This window comes from Euprymna scolopes, chromosome 13, assembly GCF_053919585.1.
Source record: "Euprymna scolopes isolate OS-2025 chromosome 13, ASM5391958v1, whole genome shotgun sequence".
Taxonomy (NCBI): domain Eukaryota; kingdom Metazoa; phylum Mollusca; class Cephalopoda; order Sepiida; family Sepiolidae; genus Euprymna; species Euprymna scolopes.
The window spans coordinates 47,996,627-48,010,655 of NC_136494.1; the positions used below are offsets into that span (position 1 = coordinate 47,996,627).

Consider the following 14,029-nt stretch of genomic DNA (forward strand, 5'->3'; position numbering starts at 1 on the left):
TTTCAGTTAAAAAAAGAAAGTCTTTACAAAATAGTTAGACTTTTTGTATATAATTGTTATTTTGGACATTACATTGTTAATATATTGTGAAAATTTTCTCGATAAACTTTTTTACACTGTAGATTTTGTATGTTTTTAGTCAAACACAAACAGTTGTTTCATATTCTGTATATTACTTTTTAAACTTTCAGAACATTTATCAAAGAATTGTTTGGATGATTCTGTTGAGTTAAACACCGAGAAGAAGAATAGATTAAAAACTTACCAGAAAACATCTGACCGAAAAGTGCTTACTAAAAAAGAAAAATCCAAAAAAAGGAAATCTGAGAATTTTCCACCAGAAAATGTTGAGTTGCATGTATCAAATATTCTTGCTAAGAACCTTCCTCTTCCGGATCATCTGATTTCTGAGGACAGACACCAGAAGTTGCAGAACCCATCATTAGCAAACTCTTCAAAATCTATGGTTGAATTACAAAATAAACATTTGGTAAGTTTTACTTATTATTTATTAATTTATTTAGAGGTGTTTTTAATATATTATCGACTGTTACTGTTAAAAAAAATTTTTTAAGTAAAAATAAGTTTGATTTAAATAAAAAACTATTTTTGGATAATAAAAGTAAACAATACCTCACCTAAGAAACCAATCGAATAACATTTTAAAATTGTTTAGATTTAAAAAAAACTTTTATTCAACAAAAAATTCAACTTAAAATATATTATGTAATTATTTTAAACAATAATGTGCTTTATACTGTTGTGGTTATCCAGCTAACCACTCCCCTGCTTGTAAACAAAAACCCATTTTTAAATATGACACTCCTGGAAATATGCCACAACCATGCATGCTAAAAATTGGAACAACTTTTTCTTCAACAAAAAAAAAACACACACACACACACACACACACACACAAAACTCAATTTTTCATAATGAAACAAAATAACAAACGTTTTATTTTTAGATAGAAAAAAAGATATGCCACATATATTTTTATTGGTAAGAAATCCAGCTTAAAATTAATAGTCATTTGTTGTTTAGTGATGCCATTGACCATAGACCTGTAGCACAACTGGCTTTCCATAAAGTCAGCGGCTTTCACAGCAAATCCATCAGCTTAGTTTGAGGAGTTAGAAGCACTACAATCCTGACTCGACTCTTGTCAAGTCAGTGTTCCCAGTGGCCGTGGCAAATGGGCAGTAGAATGTGATACATACTCCACTCTGCCTCCTGGGACTCCTCTCCATACCCTACCACTCCAGTGTCTGAACCTGCTTCAACTTCAGTTCACTTTCAGTGACTCTAGCACACTCCTGCAGCTTCCAGTGACTCCTGTAGCGACTCCAGCTCACTCCAGTGGTTCCCCAGCTTCCTCCTGCAATTCCAACACTTTCAGCCACCAGCTCCTGCAGCCCACTGATGTCCATCTAGCAATACAAGTGCCTGCCGATATCCAGTTACCTGTTCCACTGGCTATCAGTTCATACCTCATGGATCCAAGAACCCCACGAGTCGTCAGTACTCGCTTTGACTAATCCTAAATCTATTGTTGTACATTTTACCTTTTTTCTTGGTAAGAATAAATGATAATACACATCGTCTGTAACCGATCATCTGTGTTTGTCATCCTTCTTTGCTATTGCCATTACTTTCTTTGCCTTATGTCTACTTTATTAATTGTATGGTTGATTGGCACTTTTTCACCTTTCACCCTTCCCCAACAATACAACTTTAAAATAAACAAAGAAAATATTTAAAAAAAAAAAAAAGAAAAATGAACTGTACATAAGATAATCAAATGGTTTGTTGAGGTTTTGTTTGGTTCATTTTTCACTCTTGATCTATACATCAGTATGGGCACTTGTATTAGTAAAGCATTTGGATTGATGACACCAGCAAATTATTAAAAACAGCACTCTACAAAATGCTGTCACTTTTAGGACTTTTTAAATATAATTTTTTATTAAATGTTTTCATTATTTTATTCACTTTAACTTGAATTTTTTGTGAAAGACAACTTAAAACCCTATTAAAAACTAATCATATTGATGTCTTTTTCTTTATTTGCATAAAGATACAAAAAATCCTATACACTAAATTTGAAAAATATATGCATGTGATCTAATGGATTCGGTGAGTGTTTAATGAGATCCCAAGCATATTCTCCTCCTTCTTTACGAGTAGGGGGGGATGATAGTCTGATGTGTTTACTTCCGGTGATGACGTCATTATCTTCCGTTAAAACAATGCATATAATATATTTATAATGTATTACATTGACATAAGATGTCATATTCCAAAAATCATATGGATGTACTGCTGATTCCAAAAATCAGGTAAATGGATTAAGTGCATGCTAGGGGCTTATTTGTAACATTCCAAAAGTCATGTAAATATATCAAGTAATCTGTTGTATTAAATGCTAGCTTTTTTTCTCGTCCATAAATGTTTATTTATCTACCGAGTTGATTGCAAAAATAGACTACCTAATTGTACTCATTTTTAGTTCGTGAGAGGGGAATCTATCACCATACTTTCGCTTAAACACGTCTGTTGGACTTTTATTAAGTACAATACTTAATAGTTTTTTTTTTTTTTTTTTTTTAATTGAGAGTAGAAAACGCATTGTGGATGCGTTTTCGGCAGCTCCTGTTACTCTCGCTTCTTCTTATTTGTCCCTCAGTCCTCATTTTTTAATGAGTGATTTTTCTGACAAAGGGAGAAGAAAAAGCTGTTTTCTAGGTTGGCAGTATTTTGCGCGAACAGTTGGCAGAGTTGGTGGAAATTTTCTGTTTCTATGTCTATCCTTGTAGCCATGTCACTAGTAAGGGTGCTGGAGGTAAACGTTTTGTCTGGGCTGACGTTATCCGCCTGATAGTCAGGGACCCGAACCTTGGATTAACCACTAAGGAGGCTGTCCTATCAGCAGGTGCAAAGTACTGGGGCTGCTGTATTGCCATTTGGTGAATGGAATCTGAACCATGCAGTAGCTTCTGGTGGGGCCTCTCGATGCCATACTAGTGGGTAATTGTTACGGCTTTACTTTATCATTAGCTACAAAAAAAAAAAAAAAAAAATTCTTCGTTTCTTTTTCTCTCTTAGTTTCCCCTCTCTGTCCTGCTCTAAGTAAATCTGACGACCTAGTCCACAAATTCCAAAATTTCATCATGACAAGTTTCAAGAAAAAATACACGATTAAACCCGGTTCTCCAACTTCCAACGTAGACCCCTACTACCATGTCTCCTTCTCCAACATCAGGGGTCTTCGTTCTAACCTTCCAGAGGTTGAACCCCAATTACAGGAGACTAAACCAGACCTTTTATTTTTAAGTGAAACTGGCATTGGACAGGCTATTTCCTTACAGGATACTCTAACTTAACTTCTAAATCTGACCCCCAAGATCGCCATGGGCATGGAATATGTGCCTATATTAAAGATAGCTTTCCATGTGGGAGGGACATCTCCAGGGAAGATCCTAACTTACCTTATATGTGCTTCCGGGTTGCTTTAGCTCACACTACTGCATTTATATTTACTCTCTATCGCCCCCACAAAAGCGGAGTTACTATCTTTCAAAGCATATCTGAGAAAATTGACCAAGTCCTATCTGCTTATCCTTCAGCTAACATTCACGTATGTGGAGACTTCAATGTTCACAACGTCGAATGGTTGACCCACTCAAACAAGACCGATGATGAGGGGAGGTTCTGTCATGATTTCTCCATTGCCTATGACCTCACTCAGATTGTTCAGGAACCCACCCGTATGCCCGACAATGACGGCCAGTATGCGAGCCTACTAGACCTTTTTCTCACAACTTGCCCTGAACTATGTTCAGTTTCTGTTCTGTCGCCTCTTGGATCTTCCGACCACTCTATTGTATCAATTAAGATAAAAATGAAATGTAATAAGTCCCCAGACGTACCTCTCCATCATACAGTATATCGATACACTAAGGCTGACTGGGATAGCTTCCGTACATTTATATCTGATCTACCTCTGCATTCCATGTTTAAAAAGGATGTGTCCTCTATAGTATTAGACCTGACTGAATGGTTAATTGTAGGTATTGACCATTTCATACCCTCTAAAAAGTTTCAGCAAATACCTAACAGCCAGCCATGGTTCTCTCCAGAATGTGCTGCTGCCATTGCGCACAGAAATCACTTTTTCCACTGCTTCAAACATAATAGATGTATGGAAACTAAAGCCGTTTTCAGGTCTGCCAGCAACCATTGTAAGAAAGTAATAAGGAACGCAAGAGAGTTGTATGCTCAATCTGTTAAGTCCAAAGTAGCTGAGCAGCGGCTTGGTTCCCACCAGTTTTGGCAAATAGCAAACAGAATCCTGAACAGAAGCGTGTGCTCCATCCCAACTATTATCAATGAACCTGAGGTAATCTCGTCAGCATCAGACAAAGCCAAACTCTTTGTCAAGAACTTTGCAGCTAATTCTACCCTTTGCGACCAAGGCTGCCAACCCCCAATATTTCCTCCTGTATCAGAAAACACGCTATGTGATATACGTATATCTGTACGTGATGTTGCCAAGCTAATCAAAAACCTTGATTCCAGTAAAGCAACTGGCCCTGACGGTATTCCAATTATAGTACTCAAAAAACTTCAACCTGAACTAGCGCCCATACTTACAAAACTTTCAGTACAGACCAATAAGTCTCCTGTGCGTCATGAGTAAGTTGCTGGAATCTGTGTTAAATACAGAAGTAATCAACCATCTCAACAAAAATAACCTTCTTAGTGACACTCAATATGGTTTCCGTTCTGCTAGATCTACAGCAGATGTGCTTACAGTTATATCTCATAGGATTAGCAAATCTCTTGACGGAGGCAACCTTTCTAGGGCAATTGCTCTTGACATATCTAAGGCCTTTGATAGGGTATGGCATAAAGGTTTACTTCATAAGATCTCTAGCTATGGTATAGCTGGAAATGTCTTCTCAATTATTAAATCATTTCTTTCTGATAGGTTCATAAGAGTAGTAGTTGAGGGGCAAAAATCAGAAGCTCACAGTATTAATGCCGGTGTCCCTCAGGGGTCCATCCTGGGGCCAACTCTTTTCCTGATCTACATTAATGATCTTCCAAATCACATCCTTACATCATTTGTAGACATTTATGCTGACGACACTACCATTTATGGTAGCACATCTAAGACAGTAAACGACCAAGTTCTCTCCAATTCTCTCTCCTCTGATCTTGAGCACGTAGTACAATGGGGAAAGGAGTGGCTGGTTACTTTTAATGCATCTAAAACCAAGCTTCTCTCAGATGTGGATCAGAATGTTGGTGATGTAAACATCATCAACATTCTAATCCACATCTGGCATCAATTGAAATGAATGGCTCTCGTCTTCAGGAGGCCTCAAGTTTTGACAAGCTTCTTGGCTTGACCATTACTCCTGATCTTAAATGGAACACATACATCAAATCTGTTGCCAAGGCCGCTGGAAAAATGGTGGGATCTTTCTATCGATCCGGTAAATATCTCACTGCTGATGCTATTTTCTATCTTTATAAGAGCCAGGTACGTCCAAGGATGGAATACTGTTGCCACATCTGGGCAGGAGCTGCTAGAAAGGACTTGTCCTGCCTTGATAGAGTTCAAAATAGACTTTGTAGCCTCGTAGGAGATGTTCTTTTCTCTTCCCTGCAACCTCTATCTCACAGAAGGGATGTTGCAAGTTTGTTTCTGCTTTATCGTTATTTTCATGGCAAGTGCTCGCCTGAGCTTCAATCTATGGTCCCCCCTCACCAAACTTTCACAAGAAATGCTCGTCTAGCTGAAAACACTATCAATAACCCCCCCCCCCCACACACACACACTCTTTATCTGTGCCTAAACCTAAACGTAGATTCCATGAACAAAGCTTCTTTCTTAGAACTGCACGCCTGTGAAATTATCTTCCGTTTTCCTGCTTTCCAGCTGACTACAATATGGTTGTCTTCAAGTCCAACATAAACAAGTTCTTGATGAGCCGTTCCACTTAATTTAACAAATTTACCGAATTTCCATTACTAACGATTACTATATTGTCCAATGTACTACTGTACACTCTTAACCCTTATCCTCGAGTGGTCTCTGGCCTTGATAAGTGGTGATGCCTATGTAAAAAAAAAAGGAGAAAAAAAAAAGGTTGTGGCGACATAGTTTTAATGAAAGGGCTTAGAATAATAACATGGTGTCTTTATTCATGCTTAACGCCCACAGAATGCGCAGCAGTAATATATTACATATGAAAGATACAGCTGTGAAATTTCCACAGGTCCCGGTAGTTTATTATGATTAGTATATTTTATTTTAAACATTTCTTTTATCATCTCCTTGCATTATATATACCAAAAAATGCATATAAATGAAGTAATTCTTTTTTGGTACTGCTGCATTTATTGATATTTCTGTACTTCAGCGTATCTTGGTAGCTTATATAAACTGCCCAAATATGCTGAGTACTGATTAAATTTTAAAACGCATATTTCTTCTGTAAGAAAAATCTTTGAAAACATCTTTGTTTTAATTCAATTTTTTGTGGGGAGGGGTTTTCCTCCTTTAGTTTTCTACTACTTTTTTTTCTGTTGGGGTTGGAATAGATAATTTCCCTAGGAATATTTTCGGTCAACTGAAGGGCAACTACTGATGGTAAATTTTCTCCACATGATTTGTAGTAGTCTTTGTTGTAGGGTCTATGAAATTAAGACTGTGGTTCACTGTTAGATATTGGAACCTCTCTGATCCTAATTTGCTGTAGACTGTAGTCTAGATACGACCTTGGTCCTGGGTATATTGTACTTATTTTTAACTTATTGTTGTGTTTTTCTGGTAATTTAGATTTTAAAAAAATTTCATTTAACAACATTTATTGCTTTATTAGGACATCAGCACCTTTTCTGTTATTTTAATACCAAAACACAAAAGCTATTTTTAACAATTGACTGCAATTCCTAATTTACCTGTAATTGATTTGAACTTTCTCAAACATATTTGTAAATGAATACAATAAATCCAATAAATTTTCTGATTTCATAGTCCCTGTTCGTATCCATTATACAAGATATGGATGCATTTGTGTACACACACCTCAGTTTGAGTGAGATAAGCAGCAGCAGCAGCAGCACTATTTTGTTGTCATTGGTCATTGGGCAAGTAGTTATGCCCTGACAATGAGATTTCATTTCTAATTCTTAGAAAAAAGAAAATGAAAACAAAGGACAATGAAAATTATATTTATGCTACTTTAAAACTTAGCATTTGTTGACAGTTTAACCATGCGCTTCATTAATATTTGATTTTTTTCATGGTAGAAATTTTCATTCAATACAAAACTAAAGTCATTTCTGTACATTATGCTAATATAAAAAACAATATTTTTTTTATAAAAGTTTATCTTATATTTATCAATTAAAAATGTTAACGTATGTATTAAATTAATTTATTTACAGTGCTTGGAATTTGGTCGAATTATTTGGGCCAAATTATCTGGTTACCGTCCATGGCCTGCTCTGACAATTGATGGGAAATTAGTTGGAAAAACTAACTACAAAGAATCATCTTGGGTCTTTTGGTTTGGTGACCACAAGATTTCAAATGTAAGAAGAATTGTTTATTTAATTTGAAAGTACTAATCTTTCACAATTTTTGTTTTCGTTATAATTCACTTGTTTGAAAGCTCTCTTTATAATTAGAAAAATAACTTTCAGAATGGTTTAGTAGGCTTAATCTATATTTTGAGTAGTGAATATCACTTGTAACACTAATCAGTTAAAAAATTAACTAATTTGATTTTTGCAAATGTTTTTATGCAACTTGATTTTAATTTTATGCTTTTATAAATCAGAAAACTTTTCAACAAAAATATTTTAGTTTTAATTCTTGGCATTAATCCTAATTTATTTCTCCACTAACTTGCTTCCATAGAAAAATGTACTTTCATTATATACATTTTATCCTCTGCCAAGGAGGTTATATTTTTGGTAGAGTTTGTTGGTTTATTGATATGTTTGTTTATTTACTTACATACAACTTAGAATTCACATCATTTGACTAAGTGTCACCAAACTTAGCCAAAAATACTGGTTATGGTTTAACTAAAACTGATTTAATTTTAGGATGTTTAAGTCAATAATCATGATCACAGAAAAGCTGAAAGTCTAATTTTTGGTTATAAAGTTTTGTTTTATTCATTCTAGAAATTTGTAGCCAATGAAGCTCTGCTCCTTATATGACCTTGACTCAGAACTCTGAAAAGTTAGATAATGGTAGAAATTTTCTGTGTGGATCTAATGCTTTTATATATAATGGTAACCACAACATTTTAGCCTGGTCAGATAAATAGTTTTGTAGTTATCAACATTTTATGGCATAACTAAATACTTCATACAATATAGAGAAGGAAAGCCAAATATGATTTTGGCCCATTTGTACTTATTAAATAGAGGTATGTCTTCTCTTGTTACAATCAAATAAAGGAGTTTTTCTTACTTTTTTCATAAAAAGTTAATTCATTAATGAATATCTGAAAAGGTTTTGATTTTTTTTAATCTTGTTAAAATGTTCACATTGTGTGAAATAATTAAAACTTGTGCGGTCAGCTTATTTTCAATTATTAACAATTTTTATTTCTGAGTATTATTTGATTTGAAAATAAGTTATAACAAAATTATATTTTGAGACTACAAAAATAGAATAAAGAAAATCTGTTCTTTTATTTTTTAAACAAAAGTTTGTCTAGCTACAACCACATTCAATAATTTTCTCTTCTTTCTTTTTGCTTAAAACTAAGCAAAACTTTGATGAGCTAAGTTTCTTTTCTATAACTATCTGTTTATGGAACCCAATACTATGAGGCTGCTTTCCAACTAACTACAACATGATCATTTTCAAATCCAATATAGATAAGTTCTTTTTGAGTCATCCTCTTAAATAATCAAATTCGGCTTAATTTCCACCATCATTACCAATCATCACAGTGCTGTTTCACTCATTGACCCTCATCCTCGAGTGGCATTTGGGTTTTGATAAATGGAGATTAGAAGAAGAAAAAAAGATTCTACAGTAACTGTTGGGCACAAAATCAATGATTATTACTAAACTAATACCGTAATGATTTATTTTCTTAATTTACTGATTCTGACATCCATCCACTAATTTTGTCTAGAAATCTATTTACTTTCATATCTATTTCATTTTTTTTACCAAATTTTTTAATTTTAAATAAGATTTTGAAAATTAAATGATTATATTTTTTTATTAGAGAATGATTACTTAATGGACTTTTAAGAAAAAATTACAAATCACACTTATTTGTTTTTACACACATAATATTTGATCAGATAATTTTAGAGATATTTCATAATAACAACAGATTTGCTCATGAATTGTTGCCAAATCTGCATAAACAAAAATTATGCCAGAGTTTTGAATTTTTCCTTTAATTATGATTATGTTGTATGGATCTGATTTGAAGAGTTCTTGATTAACCTACTTTTTTACATAAAGGATATTAGAAATGTAGTCTTTTCTTTAACTTTTCTCTCTGGTAAAAAAGTTTGGCTTAGGGTAGTCTTATTAAACAAAACTTAATCTTCCGATGTTTGATATAGTGTTTAAGGTTGAGGAAGGCACTGGTTGCAACTTGATTATAATGGAGCCATAAAAAGAACCCTAAAAAAATAAAGGGCTTTAAGACATCAAATAAGGTTTTGTCAAAATATTGAGACCAGATGTGAGTGCAGGATGTTTCAAAATAGAGACATTACAAGTTGTCTCGACCTAGGTATCTGTTATCTATAATGTTTGAATTATGATATAAATAGCGCATTTTTTTATGGGGCCATTCATCCTCATGTTCATTACATAATGGCATGGTTACTATTGGATTTTCTTGTTTTTTAGTCTTGTTATGTGCTAATAGTATTGCTAATGTTTTGTTTTAATACAAAAGCAATAACATCAATAACACTGATCGTGCAAACATAAAAAAAAAAAAGTTTAACTTTTTTTTTTCAGATTAATAATTCAAAAATCTCAAAGTTTACTCAAAATTTTTCCTGCAATTCTCAAAAGTTTATGTTTGTTAAAAACTTCCAAGATGCTTTGTCTGAAGCTTTGCAGGTGGGTTTTACTTTCATCCATTTTCCCCTTACTTTCTTAGAGATATTATAAAAATTGTATCATTTTTTTTATTAGCCCAACATTAGAAAGGTTTAATTTTTTTTTCTCTAAAATATTTTGTTTAGTGATTTTTTAATTTTCAAACTTTTAAAGTAAATTTTGTTAATTTAGTTAATTTACCTTATGGATCTATAATACTTGTAATTGCTTAGCATTTGATGAAGTTTAAACTAATCGTCTAGTTTGATTGACTTTACAATAATTAGGAGTATTAGAGGTTTGAATAAATTTGGATTTGCATTTATTTTAGCTGTGTGCTGTACGTGCAAGTCTGCAACTAAAAGAAAATAGTCTACAACATCTTCATTCCTGGGTAGAAAAGCAATTTCAGGAAGTGGATAATTTTGAATGTGACCCATTTGCACCTGCAGGAGGTAAGTATTTCTTTGATACATTTTGCCATTATTTATCCTAAGAATACATATGATTGTTATATGATTTCAATGTGTTGAAAATTAAATATACAAAAGAAATCCCCTTTTCCAGAAGCAAGAAATTATTAAACCTGCTTTTACCATCAAAGGTAAAATTCACATAACCAACAACTATAGCAATAACTAGTTTGTCATACTACTAAAAAACAAAGTGGACAACAAATGTCATCTTTAATTTATGGATAGATAAATTACTAAAACAATAAAACACATTATAACAAGTTCAGAAACAAATTCAATCAATAAATCAAACAAAACTACAAAGATCTTTATAATGCGATTAACTTAGCCACAATAATAATTCGTATAAGCCTGTTTTTATTGGCTATAAGTAAGCTAGTATGCAATAATGCAGCACCTTTTCTCTTCAGATGTTATAATATAACAAAATCGCGTTTCTTGTTTGCCAGTAAAAACAAAAAACTATGTACCTAGAGAACAGAAAAAGCTATAATGGAAATTTCGCTAATGATTTATTCGACTGTTGTGGCCCGAAAGGGTAATTAAAAAAGACTCGGGTACGGACATTGTTTAGAAAAAGTTATTTATATTTAAAACTTATACAATCCAGGAGAGCTCATGTCTTGTGTATGGGGGAGTCCCCTCAACACCTGTTTCTCAAATTATTTTGCACTGCAAAAGCTGCTAGTATGTTTTCTGCTTTGAAAGTTTTTTACACATATGAAAATTAATAATTAAAAGATCAAACTCAATGTCCAACTGTAATTTCACTGTCTTTTACTAAATATTTGCGTAGATTTTCGCTTGATTTTTTGGTTGAATCTTGTTTGTCTACTTCTATTTTTTGTTTTGCATTTGCTTTTATAATGTGAACCTTTATGATCAAGTTTGTTGCAATTTTGACAAGTTTTATCATGAAATTGACAGTGACATGGTAATGTCTTCTGATTTTTTGTATGATTCACTCATTTTGAGCCATATGACTAGAATTTTCTTTTTTCTCATTTTTTTAGTAATTTTTGGATGTATACTTTACTTTTCTGATGTATGCTATGCCTGATTCCTCGATGTTTTTAGAATCACTTCGCATGCTTATACTCTTTTGGTAATCCTTAAAAGTTTCTGTACAGTGAGATTAGGTTTAATTGAAAATATCTGGCAATAATTTTCCTGGTCTAAAGTTATTGCAGTATTTGTTTATGTAAGATAACGTGTTACAGAGTGGCTTAATATTAAGAAAAAATTTTGTTGCCCAAGCTCTAGATATTTTAGATGGTAGGTGGGTTAAGATGTATATTCAATGTAGATATAAGTAATGCCATTTTTGATATGAAGTACAATACAGTACATTGGAAGAAAATTATAAGCTATGGCGTATTCAGTATGTATAATAGAGTAAATAGATATATGGGCAGATTTCCAGTAGATGCAAATATATGGAAGTTGTAGGTATTAAATATGTTTCCACTTCTAATGCAGATTTCGTTTAAGAATCAGGAAGTTTTGTTTTGCATTAATCATTACAAAACTAGTTCAGTTTTTGTATTTATCATTACAAAACTATTTATCATTACAAAACTAGTTCAGTTTTTGTATTTATCATTACAAAACTATTTATTATTACAAAACTAAGGAAGAGACAGCTATTGCTATGTAATGTAAATAGCTGTAAATTTAAGTACAGATTATAGCTAGTAGGTATCTCCCTGGATAAGAATAAGCTAATGCATACCTTAGAGGTAGAAATGTATAGACGTTTAGTGATAATGACTTCCAATCGGTTAGCATGTGAAGGCTAAGGCCTGAGAGTTAAGGACACCCCTCCAAAGATGTGTGTAATGTATGAGTGTTAGTGGCAGCCTGGGGAGTAGAGCAGATCGTTAGTTTTCAGGAGATGATTAAACTTACAGAATACAGTAGAATTAATTATTAGAATTTAGATTGTCAAGTAAAGTTTAGTTGGAGAAAGAGAAAAACAAAAGAAGTTTTTTAAAAAAATTTAACATGCAAATCAGACAAAGGCAGGTAAAGTATATATTGGATATACGTAGCAAGCCAGCAGGGGTATTGGTACCGTAATGAGAGACACAATTAGTATATGGCGTGTCGGAATTCATAGTTAAAAATAGTCAATTAGGTCTGGCACAGATCACTGTATATTGCAGATACAAATATAATTGAAAGTAAAACAAACTATATTTAGTGGTTACATATAGATAGCAAGGAAGCCACATTTTTAATACAAACAAGCTTCTAGTAATTGTAGATATTAAGTATATTACTTAAATAAAGCCATGTCTTCTAAAGTAGGAAAAATAGAATCCGGGTTTGTGATCAATTCAAAAATTACATTTGCCTAGGCTTTTTTTTTAGTTTTTGGCTTTATCTACCTCGAGTTAGAATGTTCTAGCTTTTTCTAGGGTTAAGGTCGTCTTTGTGTCATTATCGAGGATGTGAATAGATTGAATAAGACATAACAACCGATCAGCTTCTATATAAATGGCGTCTTTATTTACATATCTCAAACATGAGTACACCGGTAAGGGGGCGTAACTCCAGCCGGTGAAAACTCTTGTTCAGTCCCTCATGCAACATCTTCCCTTTTCTCAATAATAAAAACAGAAGATAAAGACAAACAAAACAAAAAAAAACAAACAAACACAACAAAAAGTCTGATAAGAATTAAAACAGTCTACAAAACACAGTGATCTAGGCATTCCTTGGGCTGACTACCCTCCTACCTAACAGGGATTATTCTGCCCTTTCACTTATGTTGTGAAATCCTTGAATCTCACAGGATCTCTTATTATTCTTCCTGACCGTGTTGTCCGCAACCTTTCCGGAGTTGGTTTTGTTGGGGATGGGGTCGGGTTGAGGTTTTCTCTTATTTCACCTTCATATTGAGGTGGTTCTGAGTTATATATCTCTTCTGTACTCTGCCCTGTATTCTTGGGTAACTCGCTCTGCACTTCATATGGCTGGTGTATTCCTGATGTGAGTGGGGGTGTCTCTGCAGTTTTCTTCAAATCTCCTCTATTCCGTCGATATAAGTCCCCATCCACTTTTACATGGTATGATCGCTCATCCAGTCTCCTCCATACAACAGCTTTTCTCCACTCCTTTTGACCATTTATGTGTGGTTTCATCCGTACTACATCTCCAGGATACAATGGTTTAAGTGGTTTTACTTTGTGGTTGAAAGCATGTTCTTGCCTCCTGCGGTCTTGCTTCACTGATTTTCTCAGATTTTTGGGCAATTCTGGCTTGAGTAAATCCTCCCTGGTTGGGAGAAGTGTTTTTGTTCTCCTTGACATCAGCTTCTGAGCTGGTGATAAGAGACCTTTGGCTGGCGTATTCCTGTGATCCAACATTGCTAGGTATGGATCAGCCTTAGCGTCCATTGCTTTCCGGAAAAGGTTCTTTGCCATCTTTACCGCAGATT

At 33.7% G+C, this 14,029-nt stretch overlaps 1 protein-coding gene across 3 annotated transcripts in view; it reads left to right on the forward strand.

Annotated features, from left to right (window-relative positions):
- LOC145292012 (DNA (cytosine-5)-methyltransferase 3B-like) overlaps positions 1 to 14,029 on the forward strand; it is a 667,010-nt gene that overhangs the window by 251,048 nt on the left and 401,933 nt on the right. For all 3 annotated transcript variants that reach the window (XM_080138008.1, XM_080138009.1, XM_080138010.1), the window contains exons 6-9: positions 192 to 490; positions 7,462 to 7,608; positions 10,028 to 10,132; positions 10,443 to 10,566. In XM_080138008.1, the coding sequence (XP_079994134.1) occupies positions 192 to 490; positions 7,462 to 7,608; positions 10,028 to 10,132; positions 10,443 to 10,566 (675 nt within the window). The remainder of the gene's footprint in view (positions 1 to 191; positions 491 to 7,461; positions 7,609 to 10,027; positions 10,133 to 10,442; positions 10,567 to 14,029) is intronic.